The sequence below is a fragment of the Thrips palmi genome, unplaced genomic scaffold, assembly GCF_012932325.1.
Source record: "Thrips palmi isolate BJ-2018 unplaced genomic scaffold, TpBJ-2018v1 HiC_scaffold_4, whole genome shotgun sequence".
Lineage (NCBI taxonomy): Eukaryota > Metazoa > Arthropoda > Insecta > Thysanoptera > Thripidae > Thrips > Thrips palmi.
The window spans coordinates 6,080,029-6,103,617 of NW_023144631.1; the positions used below are offsets into that span (position 1 = coordinate 6,080,029).

Sequence of the window (23,589 nt, forward strand, 5' to 3'; positions counted from 1 at the left end):
TGGTGTGGGTGGCGCGTCCGTTCCCATGGCGCCACGCAGCCACGCACGTGTGCGCCGTCGTACAGGTGAGCGGTGCGCCGAGGTGACGGTGCCGTATGCGGTCCAGCAGGTGGACGGACTCCTCTGCCGGACTTTCTCCGCCAGCCCCCCCCCCCCGCCCGCCCACTCTGTCTCTCTCGCACCCCTGGGGAACGCCCCCCGCGAGTGCGAGAGAGAAGCATACCGTTTCTGAATCAGCCTCAGCCCAGCCGGCCGGGGCGCGTTCGAATCCCCTTGTCGGCGGCGCGCTGCTTTTGCGAGAGAGGGACTGCGGCGCGGACGGCGTCCTGGGTAATGCCATCCCGGACCCTCCTCGGCCCCTCCCAGCCCCCCTCTCGCGCGGACCGCGTCCTCCCGCGCACTGGGCCGTCGGCTCGGCCGTCGGAGCCGCGGGGCCGCGCTTCGCTTGCCCAGCCTGCCGCTGGCCACCGGGACGTGTTGGCGACTACGTGACCGCGGGGCGGGGCGGGGCGGGGCGGGACGGTACGGCGCGGGTTCGCATCCCATGAGGCCCACGAAGAGGTGCGCGCGGCACTGGAAAAAAAGTAAACAACGTGGCGAGAAAGAAAATAATGGAAAGAGGACGGCGCGCGCGCGCGCGCGGGAAGTTTGAATGGTATTTTGCGTTGGTAATTCTAATTCTGCACACGCGGGGTCGGGTGACTATGGGTCGTCTTCGTCGGAGTCTTCCGCTTTCCAAGGATTCTCTCACATTCTCGCCGTGCAGGGACAAAGGGAAACGGTTAGATTAGGTGCCTTTTGGCTGCGACACGCACTGCGTCTGTGTGTGTTTGGCCAAGTAGGGAGCGAGGGCGCGGTGTGCAGTGGGGGTCGGAGTTCGCAGGTCGCGTCCACGCACGCGGGGTTTCGTTCGAATCCGCCGCGGCCGGTACGCAGCCCGCGTGCTTAATTTATTCTAAACTAAAACAGGAAAAAAAATCATCAGATTTAGCGTTTTCTGCTCTCTATGGCTGCCAAGGTCACGCCGCTTCCTGAATTACAATCCCATTTCGGCAGTTCTTGCATGTTTTTCTGAAAAACAACATCGCGGCCCGCCCGGGCCATGTGGGAGTGAAGGGCCGCAGGGGCGGAAGGGAAGTCCGTGGAAAACTAACTGGCCACGACGAGGAATTTCAAGTAGCGTGTTGTAAGTACAGACTGTTTGCTCCGAGGGACCGGCAGGGCCGGCAGGGAGATGCTGGAGGCTCCAGGGCCGTGCCGTACCGGGCCTGGCTGCCTGCCTGGCTGCCTGCCTCCGCACAGCAGCAGCATTCTCTTGGATTATGCATGAGGCGTGTTTGTGGCCCAACTGTACGGAAAAGGGGGAAATTCGCGCGGCGTCCGGCAGCGTTTTGTACACGTGTGTGTGTGTGTGTGTGTGTGTGTGTGTGTGTGTGTGTGTGTGTGTGTGTGTGTGTGTGTGTGTGTGTCGCGGTGTGTCGCTGCTCACCAGGGTGATGATGACGGACCGTGTGTTGCAGGCGGCGGTGCCCCCGGTACAGATGGAGCCCGTGGACCTGAGCGTCAAGGCGCCGGCCGTGGTGCTGCAGGTGCCGCACTTCTCCCCGCAGCTGTCGGCCACGCCCAAGCCCAAGGAGCTCCAGCTGCAGGTGCGAGTGGCCAGCCCCAGCCCAGGTGAGTGGGAGAGAGAGAGAGAGAGAGAGAGAGAGAGAGAGAGAGAGAGAGCTGTGTGTGTGTGTATGTGTGGATGGGCACCGCGCTTTGCGCGCTGCTTTATGGACGTTTTGGGTCAATGCTTATTTTATTCAGAGCCGTTCGTTGCGGGGCGTACATATCGGCGGTGATAGACCAGGACGGCGGCCTCCTCGGCCTGCTTGGTGGCGCCGCGACGCTCTTTTGCCTCGCAAAACTCGCCGCGCCGCGCACTTTGACGGCCGCCGCGATTTATGCGTGTGTCGTGTCGGGCAGCCGGGGAGGCGCCTTGGTCTGGGCGCCCTAAGGCTTGTAAGTAGCGGCTCGGAGACGCATGGTGGGCCAGAAGACCGGCGCCGGCGGCCAAAACTCTAAACGCGTTTTCAGCTCTAGAGTCGCTGAATAGAACTCGAACCGAGCTTTCGACCCCACCAATGGATTCCTCGTTCGGAGAGCAATCCATTGGTGGGGTCAGGTCACACGTTCAGTTCGAGTCCCATTTAGCGACTCCGGGGTTTTGACCACCCCCACGTCGTGGAGGGGCACGCCGTCCAGGAGGACGCCGCCAAAGAGGCCGCGCTCTGGTTATGTCCAGTGTGTCCGGCTCGACGGCCCGCTGCCCTTTAGGCCACATGGCGCCTCCAGCGGCGGCGCCTGCGTCCGTGTCGGACTCGCGTGCGTGTGTGCGTCAGTGTGTGTGTGAGTGTGTTCTCTCGCGCGCGGAGACTTGTACGCAAGGTGGCGCGAGGGTATACAGCACAGAGGGCAAGGGCATAAAGCCCGTGGGAGAGGCTTTCCGCATGCTGATCATGCAGTGCGCACGCACACGCACACCACACACACACACACACACACACACACACACACGCAGGCCCGCGCGCTCTCGGCCGGTGCAAATGTGTCCCGGCGCATAAATGCATCGTTGCATCGTTATTGCATTAGGGCCGTATAGTAGTGGAGGCCGTTGCGACGCACAATGTGCGCAACGCCAGCCCCGCCAGGTACGCTACGAAATAAAGGTGTGTGCGCTGCAGTGCTGCAGCCTGCCGAGCCCGCAGAGCCTGCAGAGTCCGCAGCACGGCGACCGGGGCACGGCGCCACGACACGCCGCCACGCCGCGTGTATAGCAGCAGTATGGGGCATTAAAAGTTCATCAGGAGCGCGGGACAGGGCCGGGGCGTGGCGGGGCGGGGCGGGCGCCTGCTTTGGATACCGGACTGGGGCATGCAGCCATACCTCGCCCGCCACGCCCCGGCCAGTGCTGCACGGAACTCTACCCGCACGACCTGCCCGTGACTCCGAGAAAAGCCCGCGCCGTCGAAGAAGGTCCTCGTCACGGCGCGGGGCGGGGCGGGGCGGGGTGGGGCGGGGCGGGGGGCGGGCGGGGCGGGGTAGAAATGCTGATGATGCAGGTGGGCCCTGCCCGGCCCCGCCTGGCCCTGCCCGGCCTGCCCTTCAGGGCGTGGTCGGCTGGCCCGAGCAGAGAGACTCTCCGAGGACGCCGACGACGCCCCCTCTGTGCGCGAAATTCTAATTGCCTACAAGCGCGGCTGTGACGGCGATGATCATGGTTCCTATTATTCCGTACAAGCGCTGCAGGCTCGCGGCGATTGGCCACGGGGGAGGGCGGCGTGGCGTGGCGCGGCGCGGCGGTCGCAGTCGATGGCGAGGGCGTGCGAGGAGAGCGTGCAGGGGGGGGGGGCGAAGGGGCGAGGCGGGGCGCGGACCGTGGGAACAGCTGATCGCTCGCCGAGGCTACGCCGCCCCGCCACGCCCCGCCACGCCCTGGGCCGTACCGTATAGTGGCGTGTGTATTCGTTTGGTCGTTAGGCCCGGACAAAAGGCACGGCGTGTTGGTCCTGTCCGTACGACTCCGCACTACTCTGTACTCTGTTCGAGTGTAAGCCAGCCCGTGCGTCCGCATCGGTCCACGTCCACCTCCTCTGCGTGCTCCAGTCTGGACCGCCTCGGCGCGCCACGGTGTGTGTCTGTCTGTCTATCGCCCCTTGAGCGCCTCAATGCGCCAGCAGACTGATTCCGAGAGTCGTTGTCGTCGCTCTGTCTCTCTCACACTCACGGGCAGCGACGTTCAGTGCGAGAGAGACAAAAGGACTCTCGGAATCAGTCTTCAGGTGTGCGGCTGTGCGGGCACCTCAAGTAGTGCCTCGTTCTCGCCCTCGCACCCATGGCTCCCGTTTTGTGATACGAGCCGCGGGCTGTATTAATCATGTGTGCCTTGGATTCTCTCGACGGCCGCTTCGACGGTGCTGGGGCCTCAGCCACAGCACTGCCGAGGGTCCGTGGGTCCTTGGCGGGTCATTCAGCCCATTCATGGCAGTGCAGCGCGGCCGAGCACGGCAGTGTGTACCAAAGTCTTTTAATTCTCCGTGAGGGCGGCCGAGGGTGAAGCAGCGTGCGAGTGTGTGCATGTGTGTGTGTGTGTGTGTGCGAGTGTGTGCGTGAGAGTGCGAGCAGTAGATGGATGGTGAGTCGAGTCCCCACAGAGAGGAGAGAGAGAGAGAGAGAGAGAGAGAGAGAGAGAGAGAGAGAGAGAACGAACTTCTTATCCAGAAGACGCGTCTCGGCTGTATTGCTTATGTGTTATGCATTTACAAGTATAATTGATATGCCATAAATCGTTTATATACCGAGCGCGCGGAAAGGTGAAGAGAGAGTGAGAGAGAGAGATGGCTTAGGAAAGGTGAAGAGAGAGCGAGAGAGAGAGACAGCGTGGCGTTCCCCCACGTCGCGCGCGGGGGCTCTGCCATATCGACGATGATATGTGTGTAAGTGTGTGTGCATTAGTGAGTGCGTGTGTGTGTGAAAGTGTACCGATGTGAACGTCGTGTCTAAATGGCATGGAGTCTCCGCCAAAGTCCCTCTAAAGCCCGATGCAGATGTCTGTTTGCGTGCGTGTGTGTGTGCGTGTGTGTGCGTGTGTCTGTGTTCGCTGACCCGCCGCGCGTCTATTATATCATGTTTATGCTCGACTTCGCTGTCGTAACTACACGCTGATCATCCGGCGGCAGGGCGGCAGCGAAAGACTGAGCGAGAAGGTGCACCGGGAGCGACAGAGACAGGCCGAGACGACGATTAAATTACGGAGGCGAGTGAAGCGGAGTGAAGACGTTGTGGGAGTGGCCGCGCTGCGCTCGGCGCTTATCACAGTGTCGCTGCGGTGGCCTCGACTCCTCGACGGCGAGGCGCGCTGCCGCCGGCCCTGCACGCTGGAGGCACGCTGGAGGCACGCTGGAGGCACGCTGGAAGACGGAGTGGAGAAGGCTGTGGGAGTTGACACAAGGCTGGCGTCGGCGCCCGCTGGCCTATGGACGGATAGCGTGGCTGGCGTGGCTGCAGCCGTGACTGCGATGCACGGCAGCGCGGCAGTGGGAACCAGAGGGAACCCCGCGGCTGCGGGCCCTGCAGGCTCCACAAAGCAAGGCTGTGACATCGAATCAGGGAAATGGCCGGCGCCTGCCACGGCTTGGACACGGCGCGGACACGGCCCGGGGCGCAGCCAAGTGGAGTGAGGCGTGCCCTGCCCTCGGCACTGCCCTTAGCGGCGAGCCCTGCCCGCCAAGGGCCCCAAGGGCGCAGTGGACTGATTCCGAGAGTCGTTTTCGTCGCTCTGTCTCTCTCGCACTTACGAGCGGCGCCCATGAGTGCGAGAGAGACAGAGCGACGATAACGACTCTGCTGCGCTGCTCCGCCTCCTGCTTCGGGGGGCGGTCGCGGTCGCGGGTCGGGTACTGTACACCGCACAGTACAACTGCACTGTACCCGCCGCTTCCACGGCGGCAAGGTTTCCGTGTGGAAATCGCTAACGAGAGGCAGGCTAGGCGTGAGCGGCGGCTGTGCACGGACAGGTGCTGCAGCAGGGCCTCTAGATTGTCGCCGCCACGCCGCGCCGCGCTACTCAAGGCTGCCATGCACCAGCACGCCACGCCGCGCCGCGCCGCCGTGTGTGACGAGGGCGTGACAGACTGCCTCCGCGGTGTGACCAAACGGAGGGCGCGCGCCAGGGCCGACCGGGCCGACGACGCCACGGGCCTTAATGCGAGGGGTGAATCACTGGTGTACTCATGTGTACAAATAAGCCTGTAGTCAGTGTACTCACAAGATTAAATTCAGCAAAATTCGCTAGTTTGAAGTAAGATTTGGTGGTTTTGTGTCTGAAACACTAAATAAAGCCTTTGAAACGTTTAAAAATGTGAAATTTATGAGTTTTCTAAGGTGTACTCACCCGTACTCATGTACTCATGTGTACACCAGAACGCCGAGTGATTCACCCCTCGCCTTAATGCCCGATGGGTATCTTTTCCTTATCCCATACGCGCGCGCGGGGGGTCAAATCAAATCGTTTCCCATTGGCGGCACTGACGGCACTCGGTGGCGCCCTGGCCGCTCCTTTCACTCAGCACGCCGTTGCGGCCGGCATTGTGGACCGGATGATGGCGCCGGGCACGCCGGGCTGGGTGGCCCTGCTGCCCTAATGCGCACGTTTCAGCGTGTCAAGCCGCGCGGGCGTGTCAACTCGACCGGCCAGTAGTCTACGAGTTTCCCTCAGAGACTGAACCGGGGCGCGGCGGGGCGTGGCGGGGCGTGGCGGGCCTAATTGAACGTCTAATGTCTCGCAGGAGATTGAGGGCGTGGCGGGGCGTGGCGTGGCCGGGCGGGGCGGGGCGGGGGACACGCCGGACACGCCCTTGTTGATTGGTAATCGGCCGCCGCCAAGTCAAGCAAGTCAAGCCGCCGGGTCTGCAGCGGCGTGGCGGCGGCACCGCGGGGGGCGCGGCGGCGCGGCGGGGCGGGGCGGGGCGACGGGGGCCGCCAAATTAAATTTGGTCTCATTGCCCCGCCGCCGCGCTGCTGCAGGCGGTGGCACGGCCCGCGGCGTAGCGCGGTGAGACGGAGCCAGCATACCGATTCCGAGAGTCGGTTTCGTCGCTCTGTCTCTCTCGCACCTATACGGCGCGCCCCATGAGAGGGACAGAGCGACGAAAACGACTCTCGGAATCGGCCGACACAGCAAGCACCGTCGCGTAATGGCGATGTGAAGCGGAAACAGCGAATAATTGCAACGGAACGAGGTGACGGCCGGACGACGGGCTGGAGTGGCCGAGTGCGTGCGGACGGACGGACAGACAGGCAGACGGACAGGCAGACAGACAGGCAGGGGATCAATCAGCGGCTGCACGTGCTCTGCGTGCGTGCGTGTGCCAGTGTGTGTGCAAGCTCGCGCGGCGGACGGCGGTCGCGTTTGAGGCGAGCGAGTGTAGTGGTCCTGCTTCTGCTGGGGCGTGCTGGAGGCTGGCGGCTCGAGGCTATGGAGCGGCCCTGCCGGCCCTGCACCTGCAATCGCCGTGATACGACCGCGGCGCCCGAAAACGCCGCGGGGAAGTCCCCGGACTGGCAGCCAACTTGGGCCCCTACTTCGCCACGCCCGGCGCCGCCCTCCCCGCCGCGGAGCGGAGTGCGCGGATCGCCCTTGAGCCTGTCTACGCTTTCGGCTGAATTGATTAGCGCGGCTGGCGGGGACTGCTTGGCGGCCTGCAGACGCCGCTCTGTCCCTCTCGCACTCATGGGGCGTGCCATAGCGGCGCGAGAGAGACGGAGCGACGAAAACGACTCTCGGAATCCGTCTGCCGCCTGACGGCCCGCCGGGTGATGTGCGAGAGCGTACGACCTGTGACCTCATCGACTCGACGCGCCGCGGCGGGACGCGGCGGGCAGCACCTGCCGAGAGTTACGGCAAGTACTGTACCGAGTACCGCGAGTACCGAGTGTGTGTACGTGGAGCAATTACCGATTATGAGGCTGTCCGTGCCGTGCGTGCGTGTTTTCATGCGCGCGCGCGCAAGCGTGAGCGGCGAGCGGAGACGAGAGGAAAGGAAAAATCGACGCGCGGCGAAACGGAATGGCGCGGCGTGGCCTGGCCTGGCTGGGGACAAGTTGCGTCGGGACACCTTCGGACTGACGCGGGACGCGGAAGGGAGGACGACTCAGCATAAGATCGGCCGCTTTGCTTTCGAATGAAGGCGGTGACTCACTGATTGGGATGGCTTTGGCCGTACTTGATGGGCCCCACCGAGCGCCGCCGGCCTCGCCAGCCCGCCAGCCCCGCGGAGCACCTGAGCGCCTCCAAGGTCGTTCCTGTTGTGTGAGATAACCGCGGCGCCGAGACAACAGGCCGCGCGTGCGCGTGTGTTGTGTGTGTGTGTGTGTGTGAGAGAGTGTAGGTGTGTGTGTGTCTGTCGTTGCGGCCAAGGAGTGTGCCGAGTGCAGTGGAAAGGCGCCTGTTTGCGGTGTGTCGCGCTGTCGCGCCGGCGCCTCCACAAGTGGCCCTTTTACTCGTGTGGGTAGGCAACCCTCGCGGCCGGCCCAGAGTCCAAGCTGATTGTGCGGCTTCGGCCCGCCACGCCACTGCTACGCATAGGGCCTGGCCCGGCCTGGCCCGAGGCTGGCCTGCATTCCGGCCGTCCGGGACTTCCGAGTGGGACCGCTCGGTGCGGCCGGGGAGCGGCCGGCCTGACTGGACATGGGATAGAACGGCAGGCGGGCAGTGGAGCGGATCTGACCCCCGACCTTCAGCAGCCTCGCGGCCTGGCAGGTCCGCCCGCCGCCCCCCCCCCTGCCCCGCCCCGCCCCCGACCACGCCCCCGCCCCGCCCCCGGCACCGCCCCCTCGAGGTCCGGTGGGGTACTCGTCCGGAACGCATATGCAGCGGCGACGGTAGGACGGCGGCAAGACTGGTGTGCTGGTACCGGTGGTGGGCTCTGGAATTTTACGAGCCGAGCTGCCATGCTGCCGCCGTCCCGGCCGTCCTGGCCGTCCGCGGGGAGACGTGATTCAATTTGGCTGCACTTGCACGGCCTGCCGGCCGGCCGGCGGGCTTATTCCACTTTTAAGATCGTGTGTGATTCCGCGCGGTGCGGAGCACGCATGGTGCGGAGCATGCATGGTGCGGAGCGAGGCAGGAAAAAACAATCACGCGTAATGGTGCGTCGGCAAGGCGACTTGCAGTGGTGTCCGGCGCGGCCTCGTCTCCCTTGCCGCTGAAATTGAGTTTGGGAGCGGCGCGGTGGTCTCGGTATCGGTATCGGTGCCGCCATGGCGGTACGTAATCATGGGGAGAGTCGTCTTCTCTGCCTCGCCGAAGCTCCGCCGGGCCTTGGCCGGGCCTAGCGTGCCGGCGCGCCGCATGCACGCCGTATGGCTGTTTGAGGAACCGGTGCGGGGCAGCCGGGCCGACCGCGTACTCGACGCACTGCAGGGCGGCGCCGGCCACCGCCGCGGGGACCACCTGCGAAGCCGGCGCGAAAAGCTCGCCGTCGGCCGCGAAGCGCGCGAAGCGGAGACTCCCTTTACGAGGAAGCCGATACCCCTGGCGCTTATTTACTGCAAACATGTTGCGCGCGTTTTTGACTTCTTGCCCGGTGGGTGCATCATCGCGCCTCTTTTTTCGCGGCTTGTTTTTTTCCTTCTTTCCGTCGACTTGCCGTGCGCGACCTTGTGCCGGAGGTGCCGTGCTGCCTGCGCTCGGCTCGAGGAAGGCCCGGACGGAAGCCTGTGCAGCCTGCCTGCAGCCGGCAGGACTCGGACCAGGTCGCGTGCGTGTGCAAAAAGTAAAAGCACCAAGTGTCAGGAGTGTCAGGCTGCTGGAAAGAGCCGAAGCCAATGCCCCACCGCCTCGCCTCCGCGCCCCGTCGTCCTTCTCCCCGAAATGTATGGCTGTGTGCCACGGCCGCCACGGCCGCGATGTCAACCGCCTTGCTTCAGTTCGGCCGGGCGCGGGGCGGGGCGGGGCGGGGCGGGGCGTGGAGGCCTGCACGGGGCTGGCTACTCGTCCGGTTTAGTCGCCAGAGCGTCGCCAGGGCCGCGCGATGGGCTGGGATGAGCCGTGACCTATGGCGCGGCCATGAACCCCGCCACGCCCCGCCACGCCCCACCACGCCCCGCCACGCCACGCCGCGCCGCGCCGCGCCACACCTCGGCGAGCCGCGCCTCGCGGTGACGGAGCACGTAGTTGCCACGCCAAGCATGATACATAGTTCCGCCTCAGGGCACACCCCATCGCTGGCCACGGCCCGGCGACCACGCCCTGCCACGCCCCGGCCACCACGCCCAAGCGACCGCGCCCCGCCCCGCCACGCCCTGGCGACCAAGACCTGACGACCGCTGACGACCGCGCATACTACTTTAAACCTTACCAAGTACTATGTAAGCTTATCTTAAGAATTTCTTTAAACACTTAGTTGTGATAAGCTGAGATACTCTTCTTTGCAAGGTCAAAAATAGGCCCAACCGAAATGAGTAAGCCCTACGACTACACGCCCAGCGACCACGCCCAGCGACCACACCCAGCGACCACGCCCTTTGCGACCATGCCCTTTGCGACCACGCCCTTTGCGACCACCCTTGCGACACGCCTGCGACCCCGCCTTGCGCACGCCCCTTTTCGACCGCACGCCCTTTGCGACCACGCCCTTTGCGACCACGCCCTTTGCGACCACGCCCTTTGCGACCACGCCCTTTGCGACCACGCCCTTTGCGACCACGCCCTTTGCGACCACGCCCAGCGACCACGCTCTTAGCGACCACGCCCTTAGTGACCACGCCCTTAGCGACCACGCCCAACGACCCCACGCCCAGCGACCACGCCCATAGCGACCACGCCCAGCGACCGCGCCCAGAGACCGCGCCTCGGCCACTCCCTCACCACGCCCCGGCGACCGCTCTCCGCCACGCCCGGCTAACCACGCCCTGGCGACGCTGACTGACCGAGCAAGTGGATGCCACCGGAAGAGCCAGCCGTCCCGTCCGGGTAGAGAAGAGAGGAGAGAAGCCCCCAAAAAAGATTAAATTATTGCCCAGGTGCGAGTGCCTGGTTTTTCGGTGCGGCTGTTAACGTGGGGAAGGAAGACGCGCTTCGAAAACAAGAGCCGGGCACACCGGCCGGCCGGGACTCGGACCGGACCGCGCGTCCAAAGGGCGTCGGCCGGCGGCCCCTCCCAGGGGGCCACGCCCTGGGGACCACGCCCTGAGTGGGGCTGCCGGGCCGCGCGGTCCGGCCACACCCGTAACGTACACTGCAGCGGCACGCCCCGCCCCGCCCCGCCCCGCCCCGCCCCGCGTGCCTGTGGCCGCGCGGCTCAAGTGCTAACGAAAGGCGCGGCCCTAATCTCCCTGCAGGCCCTGCAGGCCTGTGCGGCGCCGCCAGCCGATCCAAAGTAAGGCATTTTCGCTGATTTTCTCCGCCTGTGGTTGCAGAGCCGCCGTCGCCACCCTCGCCGCCGCCAGACACGCTGTCCTCATGCCTCGAGTCGCTGCGCACCGGCACCACCACGCTGCTGTCCCTCACCAGGATACAGGACGCGTCGCTGTGAGTATCGCCAGGGTGGGGCAGGGCGGGGCTCTCCACGGGCCGGGCGGGGCGGGGCGTCGACGGGCGCGTCGCGTCGTCCCGGCGATGACGCCACTTCACAGCGTGTGACTCTGTGTGTGTGTGTGTGTGTGTGTGTGTGTGTGTTGTGTGTGTGTGTGAAGGTAGGAGGCGCACACACAAACACAGCGCGAAGCCACACCTGGCCGGGCGCGACGCGGTGCGACGCGGTGCGACGCGGTGCGACACATATCGCGGCCGAGATAAGCCGCTCTGGCTGGCGCGGCTGGCGCTGCGCTGGCCGCGCCGGCGTCCCGTCCCCGCCGACGACGCCCCGTAGTGGCGGCGCCGCGACGCGAGTACGTGTGCAGTACAGTGCATGTGTGTCGCGGCTTCGCCGCGCTCTCCGCTCGACCTTGATGGGCGGGCCCGGGATGGCGCGCCGAGACGCCGACACGACGGGATGCAGGACGGGATCGTCCCGCGGACCGGATCGCCATCGCCGCGCGGTGGCGGGCGTGGCTGGGCGTGGCGGGGCGTGGTGGGGCGCGGCCGGGCGCGGCCGGCGTGCAGAGAGCGGGCTGACCCCGACGTGACCCCTCCTAGCTCCGTGTCGTGAGAGCGTTGTGTGCTGCTGTGCGCGGGGCGGGGCAGGGCGCGGCAGGGCGCGGCCCTCGCGGGGCCCCAGTGCCACGCCCCGCCACGCCCCGCCACGCTAGGCTGCCCAGGCCAGGCTGCAATAATAGTCATCTTCCTCCTGGCCTGGTTGGGCTCGGAACGGTCGCCGGAAAGAGACTGGCGTGTCGTTTGGTCGGTGCGCCGTTTATTTTTGCTTTTTACTTTTTACGCGTGTGCTCCGCACACAGCGTTTTGAGTCTGGGGCGTTTTGGCCTTTTGGCCAGGGAATCGGTGCCAGTGCAAGGACTTCCCCAAGACAATAGCGACAGTTTTATTTACCTTTTGTGTTCACGCACCCAGTCACCTACACTCTAGACGGCAGGGCAGGGCCTCGTAAACCTGTGCTCATCGCCTGCTCGTGAGTCGCCCCGCCACCGCGCCCCGCCACCACGCCCCGCCACCACGCCCCCGTCCAAGCACCTACTCTGTTAGTCGCTGAAACGCCTCGCACTCACTCACTTGGCCGGCGATGAGTATCGTTACGGAGTACATGTGGCAGGGCGGGCGGGGCGGGCTGGGCCCCGGGGCAGGACGGGGCGGGACGGGCCTCGGCCACAGCACATCCTCGGCGAGATAAAGCGAGATCCTCATCCTCGAGGACTCCGTCATCTAAGGGCGTACCGCGGCTAGCGACCCCACCCCGCCCCGCCCCAGCACGCCCCGCCACGCCGACTCCTCCCAGACATGCAAATGTGCGGTATGGGTCCGTGGATCGGCGGGGCGTGGCGGGCGTGGCGGGCGTGGCGGGGCGTGGCGGGGCGCGGCCGTCGTGGTGGTGCAAGTCAGGGCGGGGCGGGTGGGGCCACGTCGTGGAGCCTCCCCGCCACGCCCTGCCACGCCCTGGCCGCCCCGCCCTTTCTCGGAACAATGCACCACTCGGCCGCGCCCCGCCGCGCCCAGGGCATTACAGTCTGTAGCCGCGGGCGCAGTTTGCTCGTGCGAGATGGAGGTCCGCGAGTGCGCCGACGCGGCCGCCGAGATGCCGAGGCCCAAGGGTGTCATCGGGCGCGGAGAGCGCGGCGCTGTGGGAAAATGCAGCGGTGCGCCGCCAGGCCGCCATGCAGTGACTCATCCGCGCCTTATGCAACCTGCTGGACGTGCCCGCCTGCACCGCCTGGACAGCCTGCGGGGCGTGGCCGGCCGAGCCGAGGGCAAGCAGACTCGCTGCCCGTCCGCGCCCGACTTGCACAACGAGGGCCATCCCGAGGCGTTTCTTCAACACGCTGTTCTTTAACTGGGTTCCTCATGTGCCCACAGGGTGTTCGGCAACCACCATCACCACCACCATCACCAGGCCCTGACCATCGGGCTGCCGCCGTTGTCGGCGATGTCGGGCTCCGGGGCCTCGTCGCCCAACGGCTCCGAGACGGCGCCGTCGGAGACGGACGCGGGCCTCGACATGGACCTCGACGTCGGCGACGTCGGCGACGGCGGCTCGCTGCGGAGACGGAAGGTGCACCGCTGCGACGTGCCGGGCTGCGACAAGGTGTACACCAAGAGCTCGCACCTCAAGGCGCACAAGCGAACGCACACAGGTGAGTCTGGAGGCGGGCCGGCGGGCCGTTCCGGGAAGCGCCGTGGCATGACGCCCTGCCCCACTGTGCGCGTCTGTACAACACGTCTGTACACGGATCGCCGTGAGGCTGGCGGCGAAGCCGCGAGCCGCGAGACTGAGGTTATCTGCGGGGAGGGCGTGGCCGAGGCGGGCGCGGTCGCGGCGCGGTCACCGGGGGCCACGCGACACTGGAGACACCCACGCCGACAACGCGGCCGGCGTCCCGGCGTCCCGGCGTCCCGGCGTCGTCCTCGTTATGCAGGCGCACGGGCCGATGCGTCCGTCGCGCCGCCACGCCCCGCCAGACTGACATCACCGTCGCCGACGAACGAGTGCGTCGACTGCACGTCCGCGACAGCCGCGCCGCGTTGTAGCTATCGGAATTATGTAAGTGTAGGTGCGGGCGCGCGCGCGCGTGTGTGTGTTTGTGTGTGTGTGTTTTATGATGTCGGCGTTTCCCGAAGAATGCCGTTTTGCCCACTGCCGCGGGGCCGTGCCGGGCCGGGCGGGCTGCTCGCACCTATACATGCCCTTTGGCCGCCACGCCCCGCCACGCCCCGCCACACCTCCTCTCGGAGGTACACAGCTCGCGGCGAGTCCGCAGCGCGCCGTGCCCGTGCCCGGCGTGTCGGCCTTAGTCCAGCCGTAGGCCTGGCCCGTGGGAACCGCGCTGGCCGCGGCAGGGCGCGCGGCACGGCGCGGCACGGCTGGACCACGCCTAGCATCTCCGCCTCTCCTCCCCCCCCCCCCCACGACTCTGCAAACCACCGCCCGGCCAGGCCACGGAGCCGCGCGCGTGAAGTATGGAAAATTTAATTTTTGAGCCGCGGCCTTTTGGGACACGCGCGGGGCGCGGGGGCCTTGGAGCGGACTGTGTGCACAGTGTGGGTGCAGGGCGTCCGTGTGTGTGTGTGTACTCGCACGGTTCATCACGGCCACCCCCGCCCCTCTCTCTCACACACCTGCACTGCCTTCCCTTCCCCCTCCCTGCAGACGACTTTATTGCACCGAAAGGAGACGGGACGGGTCTAAAGGACTCGGTGTCGGCCCGGGGCATGACATGTACCGCTCACCATGCATACGGTGAAAGGTACACACACACACACACACACCCACACATGCAGGCGCGGTACACACGAACACACACGCACACACGGGGACGCGATCTGCAATGCGTTGCATGGCCTTGTTTGCTCGCGTTCGAATGTGTGGCGATGCATGGCCGCGCGGCGGCGGGCGGACTGCTGTGGGGCGGACGCTCTGCGGTGTGTGTGTGTGTGTGTGTGTGTGTGTGTGTGTGTGTACTCGGTCCATAAGAGCGGCATCCTGTAGAGCACCACTGCAGCCACGCCAGGAGTACACACACACACTCACTCACTCTCTCTTCTCTCTCTCTCTCTCTCTCTCTCTCTCTCTCTCTCTCTCTCTCTCTCTCTCTCTCTCTCTCTATCTCTCTATCTCTCTCTCTCTCGTTCTCTCTCTCACACACACGTAAACGCATGGGAGTGGCGAGCGGGGGCGTGGCGTGGCGGATCGGTCGCGTCCCGACGGTGGCCGTCGGCTGCCATGACCCAGTAAGCGCGCGATCGCCGAGTCCACCGCGGCTTTTAAATTTCGCGTCCCTTTGGCGGCGGCGCAGCCTGACTCTCTCGCACTGACGGGGCGCTCCGCAGGGGCTCGAGAGAGACAGAGCGACGAGGCACCGCTCCGGAATGAACCTGCTGCGCGGCACGGCGCGGCACTGCACCACTGGTAATTCAGTTTGGATTTCTCCGCGCCTCGCGCTTGGCCGTTGCGAGGCTCGGCAGGCTCGGCCGTCGATTTGGATTTAACAGTGCAGGGGAATAAAGACCGCGCCGAGCGAGATGCTATCGCCACCTGCGTCGGCCGGCGGCGCGGCGCGGCCTCCTCCGAGACAAGTGCGGCAGGCTGACCGCCGGTCCCCCGGCCCGGGTCCACCTGGCACTCTGGCACCGCTCGCGCGCGTCACCAAGCCGGTCACGATCCCATTCTGCCGTGCGTCGAGCGGAGGAGCGGACCCGCGGGCGGTCCTCGGCGCACAGTGGGCCAGAAGACCGGTGGAGGCGGCCAAAACTCTAGACGCGTTTTGAGCTCCAGGGTCGCTAAACAGGACTCGAACCGAACGCGTGACCCCACCAATGGATTCCCTCGTTCGGAGAGCAATCCGTTGATGGGGTCACACGTTCGGTTCGAGTCCCGTTTAGCGCCTCTGGAGCTCAAAACGCGTCTAGAGTTTTGGCCGCCTCCACCGATCTTCTGGCCCACAGTGCGGCGGCGGGGTGCTTTTTGACGGGGCCGAGCTCGGTGCCCCGCGAGCGGGAGCACCCAGCCGGACGCAGGACGCAGGAGGTGTTACCATAACTTACTCACGGACACGGTCGGAGCCTGGCGGGCCGAGCAGGCGGTGCGGCTCCGACAATGCAGGCACGCCGTCGTCCTCCTCCTTTTTATTTGCCTCACTTCGCACTGCGGCACGACATATTTTTCATACTGGCGGTTTTGGCGCGCTGGAGCGCTGCATGTCGTCGTGGCGGAGTGTGGCGCGTCTTTGGACAAAAGCTGCTGCTGCCGCTGCTGCTGCCGCCTCCCTTCCGCGCCACCTCCCCCCGCGCTCCGCGCTCCGCCCCGACAGATAAATCATGGGCAGCCAGCCCGTCGCGACGCGTCGCGGTGCAGCACCGCACATCGCACATCACAGTACTTAGCAGAAAGAGTCTGCTTGATTTCCGCGCTCGCCGTCTTCTTTAAGTGCAACTCCACACTGTTGGGTAACGCGACGCCTCGGCCGTGTGGCGTGCAGTGTAGCGCAGTGTAGTGTCGGGGCGGAGGTTACTGCCGCCTGCTCCTCGCGGTGTCGGCCACGCTCTGCCCGTTTTCGTCGTCTCCCGGAGTTGTTTACGTTTTTTGCACTCGGCCGCCGTGTGGCCGCCGTGTGGCCGCCGTGTGGCCGCCGTGTGGCTGCCTTGCACCTCGTTGCGGTTTCGTCCAGTCGCGGATTAATTGCTCGGCGGAGTGCATTTGCATGCCGTTGGGGAATCCACCGCGCGACCCGGACATGTCGCCGGTCGCCCCGCCCCGCCCCGCCCCGCCCCCGTCATGACGGCTTAATTTGGTCGTCGCCGAGATCGGTCGATTGAGCCCCAGGAGGCTTGCCGGCTGGAAGCGCGCTTTTGCGTGCAGGCTTTCGTGTGGCCTGCTGGACGTCGTTTTCATTTTCTGGCTTCGTTGTCCGTCCGTCTGTCTGTCTGTCTGTCTGTCTGTCTGTCTGTCTGTCTGTCTGTCTGTCTGTCTGTCTGTCTGTCTGTGTGGCAGACTGACCGGCCGGCCGCCTCTGGTCATGCGTCAGGATTACTTGGGGCATTGTGCCCTCCTGGCCGCGCACTGGCTGTTGGGTGTGTCCGTCGCGGCGGCCTGGAATTCCTCTGCGACGCCACGCCCCGCCCCGCCAGGCCCCGGCCTCGCGCACGCCTTTCATTGGGAGGCCCGGGATAATCAATCCCTAAACAGAGTGCCAAAGTCATCCGAGTCGTTGACCGCCGGCAGCAGCAGCAGCAGCCGCACAGGGGCACAACTTTGTGTCCTGGGCGGCCCGGCCGGCGGCAGTAAAGGCTGTTTCGGCCGGCCGGTGTGTGGTCCGGGCGAGTCCGGCACGGGCACTGGGTCGGCAGTGGCAGTCGGCAGTCGCAGTCGGCAGTCGCAGGGTTCATGCGGTTACGAGCTGATAATGGCGAAGCAGGGAGTAATGGTGGACTTATCGCGTGGCCGTCTTCACACCTGTCGGGCCTGTCGGTCCTGTTGGAACGCACCGCGGCCCGTAAAGGCTCCGATTCGGTGGCGGCGGACCCATGGCGGCCCATGGCGGCCCGGGCAGCTCTCGGCGAAATGGCCCCATAAAGAGCGGCGGGCGCGGCGGGGCGCGGGCCGACTTGGGTCTTGATTCGGGTCGTCCGCCGATTATTGCCGTTTTTACGGCTTTTCGAAGTGGCTTTTGCTTTTCGGGCCGAGGATGAGCAGGCAGAGCAGCCCGGGCTGCTCTTGGAGGGGCGGCGGGGCGGCGACGAGGCGAGGCAATCGGGATCGGTCCAGAGAGGCAGGCTGCGGCAAGCGGCATTCAGGCGGGATGGAGACGGGAGCGCGGCGCTACCAGACGGCGGCATCTGGAGATTGCACACACACACACACACACACACACACACACACACACACACAACACACACACACCACACACAGACACACACACACATATGGCGTGCGAGGCCAGTCGCCTTGGGCCCCGCCGCTCAGCCGCTCCACCGCGATCGCCAAAGTGTCTCGTCGGCGTCACGGCGTCACGACGGAAGCGTCCGATCGGCGCGGCGGCGCGCTTCGCCTGCCCCGGCCGCCTCGCCGCTTCGCCCCCCGAGGGACGGGTGTCGACGGGGGCCTCGTCACGGGGCGCGGACGGGTCGAGCACGCAGCCGGGCTTGCTGCAGGCTGCTGCAGCAGACTGATTCCGAGGGTCGGCCTCTGTCTCTCTCGCACTAGTGGGGCGTCACGCGGAGGTGCGGGAGAGCGACGAAAACGACTCTCGGAATCAGGCTGCGGGCCGCGGCGTGCCCTTCGCCAGGGTTCCCGCCGGGCCGCGGCAGGTCCCCGTCGACAAGACCGTCACGCGCGCCACGGGGCGCAGGGCGGCGCAGGGCGTTCTGCGGGACGCGCAAAGGGCTTTCGCCGGCCGGGGCGCGGGGCACTTGTGGCGGCTTCACCCGGCCGCGCCGTCAGGTCCGCGTCACGCCACTGCCACGCTGGCGTCACGCCGACCCCGTCAGCGGCGACGCGACACTGGGGCCAGGAGGGTTGCCAGGGCCTCGGCCAGGGCGGCCGTACTGCGGCCGGGGCATCGAGTCGCCTAATTAGTGGCGCTGCCGTTCACTCACCGCCCGATCAAGATCAAGGCTAGAGCGGCCTGTCTGTCTGTCTGCCTGTCCGTCCGTCTGTCCGTCTGTCCGCCCGGCCGCCACCGCAAAGTGCATGCTGAGCTTCCCAGAGCGTCCTGACGTCACGACCACCGTTTCATTGTCAGTTCGCGCCGTCCGTGTGTCTGCCCTCTGCGTGATTGTATGTCAGTCAGCGCCTGTCTGCGTGCCCCGCACACCTTTGTCCCTTCCAGTGCCTTAACCTCCACGTAAACACACACACACACACACACACACACACACACACACACACACACACACACACACACACACCACACAGAGCCAGAGAGGCGAGCGTTCCCGTCGCGAGTTCGCGAGTGCAGCCCTTTTGAGGCCACCCGCGACACGCGCCGGTCGGCGTGCGTTGTCGAGCGCGCGCGCTCCCTCCTTAAAACGGCGTGGACCGTCCGTGCGCCGTACCGAGCAGAGAGCAATCGTACCGCGACCAATTGACCATTACGAGGGGAGAGGGGGGATGAGTAGTTCGGGGGGAGTGTCTTCCGCCGTAAGTTATGCGATCATTAAAGAAGGTGGAGCGCTGCGTGAGTCTTTCACTCCGAGCCTCCTCCACGTCTCGCCCCGTCTCGCTCTTTCGTATCCGGGTGCGGCGCGCGGCGGGGTCACCAGGGCCACCTGCCGGACGGGGCGGCGGGGCGGCGGGGCGGCCGGGCGCGGGGCGCGCGCTGCAAGCCCGTTGGCGCTGTGGTGGTCATCACGGGATGGCTCATATAACTCAGCAAGTGCCCTCACCTACAGCACTACGGCCGGTCTGGCCGAGCCGTTCTGGACCGCCGTGGCACTTCCTTTTAAACGGCCCGCCGGCCGGCCGGGACTGGGGCCTATGGCCGACTGGAGAGGCAGGCGGCCCTTCCTGGAGTCAGCTGGAGTCGGTCGGCCTGCCGCCTCTCCAGCGGGAAAAGTGCGCGGACGCGGCGAGCATGGCGGCACGCGGCAACGCGGCGCGTATAGCGTGATAACGCCGAGGGCCCAGGGCCGCGTGGCGCAGAGGCTCGCGTGAAAGCGCGCAGCGCGCCCGGACCGCGTTCCACCCGTCAACGACCTCGACCCGGCGACCCGCTGGCGATGTCCGCCCTGCGGACACCCCGCCCCGCCCCGCCCCGCCACGACGAGCCTCTGGCCGTAATTTGGGCGAACGGGGCGGGGCGGCGTGACCGACCGGGCCTGGCGGGCCTGAAATGGTCTAGCCCGTAATGGTAATGGTACTGGGCCGCCCGGCGGGTAGGCAGCCGCGTCCGCAGACGACACGCGTGCCCGGCGGGCGGCATACCCCCGAACTCCGCAGGCGCTCCCAGTCTCGACGCTCCGCGCGGCGTGCGACGCGGCGTGCGGTGGCGAGCGCGCGGAGCCTTCTGAGGCATTTTGGGGGCAGTTGCCGCAATGTACACGAATTGCAGTACCTTTCTAAACGGCGGCTAAAGTAATGTCTGCGGTCGTCCACTGTGCGCCGCGCGCCGCGCACACACCTTGCACATGCTGCCTCGAAAAAGTGTTGAGGTTTGCTGACCTCTCCCAGGACCTGGCCGCTCGCGGCGCTCGGCTCGGACCTTGCGGCTCCTCGGCTCGACTCGCCGCGACTCGCCGCCACCGCGCCGCGCGCCGCCACGTCGCGCTTAGCCACGCCCTGGCCATTCATCAACTCGGTGCAGGTGCACAGGCTGCGCCGCGACTGCGCTGTGCCGCACGGTGGGCATACGGGCCGCATTAGGACTGAGGGTTCACTCACACACACACAGTGCGCATGTCGTCAGCGGTGACATGGCGCAATCCGGGCTGAGGACCGCTGCCCTCTGCCTTGGTGCCGTGCCTGGCCGTGCCTGGCCGTGCCTGGCCGTGCCTCGCAGTGTAGTGTACCGTGTGGGCCGTTGGGCAAGCGAGCGCCACGCCCCGCCCTGGCCCGCCCTGGCCCGCCCTGGCCCGCCCTGGCTCGCGCTGCCGAGCTAGAACGCGCCGCACTTGGCCAGGACGGCGCATCTCGTTTCCCTTTCTTCTGCGGGACCGACTCCGAGAGCCGTTTTCGTCGCCGTGTCTCTCTCCCACTCATGGGGCGTGCCGTATAGGTGCGAGGGGGACAGACCGACGAAGGCGACTCTCGGAATCAGTCTGCTGGCGGCGGGCGCCGCTCGACAAGTCTCTCACCGCCGCCTCCCGCGCTCGGAATCTGATTTGAAATAATGGCGCCGTTTCGGAGATGCTTCGGCCAGTCAGCCCCTCCGCATTCCAGCCGACGGCCAGACCGACGACGGCCAGCCTGACGGCCTCGAGGGCCGCGAGGATGAGTGCTGTGTCAGCAGGACCGCACGAGTGTCTCGTCGCTCCGTCTCGCTCGCACCCCCGCGTGGCGCCCCTCGAGTGCGAGCGGGACGGAGCGATGAGAGCAGTGTTCGGAGTGAGCCTGCTGCTTCGGGCAGGGCGCTGGCCGAGGCGCTGGCCGCCCGCTTTGCCGCTTTGACCCCCTTTGTCTGGCCGGGCAGGCCGTCTTCGCCAAACAAATCGCGCCTCATTACTGCATCAGGGCCTCCTTGTGGGAGGGGCGGCCTCTGCCTGCACGGCCTCTCTGCCTGCACGGCCTCTCTGCCTCCACGGCCTCCGCGGTCTCTTCCTCGCGGACTCTGCCTCCGCAGCCTCTCCCGCCGCCACCGCCGTTAATTCTAAACGTTGCTTGAAAATATAGGGACTGGTTGCATGTGGCGGTTTTTTTTTCCTCTCCTCGGCGCGTTTTCTATTTGGCCGCGCGATGCCGCCGCGCTGCTCCTCCGCCTGGCGGCAGGCGGCCCCTTTCCCAGGCGGCCCGGTGCAGTGCGGTGCAGTGCGGTGCAGTGCACCGGGTGCATGATAATTATTGGCCGTGTTTTTATGGAGGCTCCGGTTTGATGGCTGCTGCTGCAAGCTGTCTCTGCTGCGCGCCGCGGCACTGCGGAAGGAGTTTGGACTCACAGCGGAGACTGCATTTGCTAACCGTTGGGGTGTTTTGGTGTTCCAGGTGAAAAGCCGTACCAGTGCACCTGGGAGGGCTGCACGTGGAAGTTTGCCCGGTCGGACGAGCTGACGCGCCACTTCCGCAAGCACACTGGCCAGAAGCCCTTCAAGTGCCACCTCTGCCAGCGGTCCTTCTCGCGGTCCGACCACCTCTCGCTGCACATGAAGCGCCACTGACACCGTGGTGACACGCCCAAACGCTCTTGTTGTTGTTAGTTGTTGTTGTATTTTCGAATCTGGTCAGATGAATCCACCGAAACGGTTAAGTTGTTTGCTGTGAGTGGAAACTGAGTGTGTTTGTTCTGATGCGAATTTCCAAGTTTCGTCAATGTTTCCTGTAAAATTTGATGTTTTGGGTGAAATTTTGAAATTGACTTTGTTCTTCTTTCGGCATTTGTTTTTGCCGAATGTGTTACCGTCTAGTTTGATCCGTCCTTTACTTTCTAAGCCCATAGGACATCGCGTCTTATGACAGAATGGGATTAGAAACAATTTATATCATATTTTTGATAAAGTGTATGTTTAGGTTGAAGTACAGAGTGTGGTGCGAGCCACTGTCCTATGTGATGTAGCAACCCAGTGTTCATATCGTCTACTTAATCATTCTCAGTGGCTTCAAACTCACATCAGTCGAACCTCCAAGCCAAACGTTTACTCTCTAATTGCACAAATTTGATTAAGATTACTGCGAGGGCCGGATGCTTGAGTTTGGGACCACTGCCGTTTGCTATTCTTGCCATACGCAGTAATAAAAGAATGTCACCCTGTGTGCCTGTGTGTGTGCTTGGCTGTGTATACCTGAAAGAAAGAATGCGTGAAAGTAAGTGACTCAAAGGCAATAATTTTTTTTTCGTTTATGAAAAAAAAACAGCTGATTGGGGATGATGATTTATTAATGTTGCTTGCAGTCTTCAGAGCGGACTGCAGTTTTAGTTTTTGAAAACTGTCATCACTTCGTAAAGTACAAAAGATTCTACCCTATGGGTGCTGTAAATAGTATTTTAGAAAAAGATCTGTGGGCACGTCTTGGTGACGAGGTGCTAAGTATTTCTAAAGATCTCTAGCGTTTCCCGGGGCCTCTGCGTTGCGTGGCTCCAAGGGACGCTCCGCCGGTCGTCAGGCCGCGGCTTCTTACCCTTATGAATGTTTGAGTTTTGGCCTAGCTGTATTGGCCACAAATGGATCCACGGAAAAATCAGGGGTTGTGCGATTATCCTTGCTCACAAATTATTTTTAACCAGCTTGAAAACAAAAACTCGTTATGTTGTAGATTTTTATATTTTTACAAACTTTTTTCTCTATTTTTGTACCGCCGTTTCGAAATACTTCCATATTGTTTCGATTAATTTTGCAATTTCGTACGCCTCTAGTCCAATGTATGATTCTTCTCGTGATATGGTGTGCTGGAGGCACGGCAGATACATTCCTACGTATTTGATAAAGGGTGCTGTGTAAAAAAAAAGAAAGAATTTAATTGGAGCGCGAAAATGCGACGTTTTTATTTATTTTGTTGACTATTCCTAGGATATAAATAAGATATTTTACGATGAGTCCATTAAGATACGATTTCTGTAAATTTTTGTAAATCATATTGTCCTTGGTTGTACATATAGTTGTGCGTTTGTAAATGTTGTTCGGAGGGAACTTATTTATTTGTAGTGTGGTGACAAGTAATATATCATGGTGCTGGCGTTGGCATGATATTTAGTACTTATCCATGCGCTACCAATACAGTATAGTTTCAAGTTCCTTTTTTTGTGTTGACGAGTTGTTGTTGAAAGAATAAAAAAAATATAAACAAAACTCAATGTTTCTCGTTTTTTTCCTGCTGGTGGTGTACATACACCCCGCCCACACTTTCACGCGCCCACCGCGGAGCAAACATCTTCAACAGAACAAACTTTATAGTTTGCGAAAGTCAATATGCTCGGCCGCGGCGGGACGACGGCAAGGCACGGCGCGGCACTGCCCCCCTCTTCTCGGAACACCAGTCACTCCTCGAGCGCCGCGTCACGTCTTGCTCGGAGCCTCCCTGTCCCGGCGCCTCCACTAGAAACACCTATCCGAGTAGACGAGAACTTACCGCTGCGGCAGTTTGAGGCTGAAACATACACAGCGCAATCACATGGACGTATCTTTGGAGGAGTTTCTAGTGGATGCTCAAAGAGGTGCGAGTCGCGGAGCAGAGACGGTGCCGGGAGCTTTGGTGCCCCCCCGGCGTAGAGGTCTCCTCGGAGGGGTGGGTCGCGCCCCCGGCCCGCTCGCCACGCGCCGTGCCTGGTCAACGTCAGCCCGCAGCTCGTGGCGAA

The 23,589-nt window shown here is 64.1% G+C and overlaps 1 protein-coding gene across 2 annotated transcripts in view; it reads left to right on the plus strand.

Moving 5' to 3' along the window:
- LOC117649686 (Krueppel-like factor 8) overlaps positions 1-23,083 on the plus strand; it is a 39,233-nt gene extending 16,150 nt beyond the window's left edge. For both annotated transcript variants that reach the window (XM_034392649.1, XM_034392650.1), the window contains 4 exons: positions 1,521-1,674; positions 10,963-11,074; positions 13,010-13,287; positions 21,285-23,083. In XM_034392649.1, coding sequence (XP_034248540.1) covers positions 1,521-1,674; positions 10,963-11,074; positions 13,010-13,287; positions 21,285-21,457 — 717 coding nt within the window. In that variant the 3' untranslated portion in view covers positions 21,458-23,083. The remainder of the gene's footprint in view (positions 1-1,520; positions 1,675-10,962; positions 11,075-13,009; positions 13,288-21,284) is intronic.
- Positions 23,084-23,589: the final 506 nt, after the last annotated feature.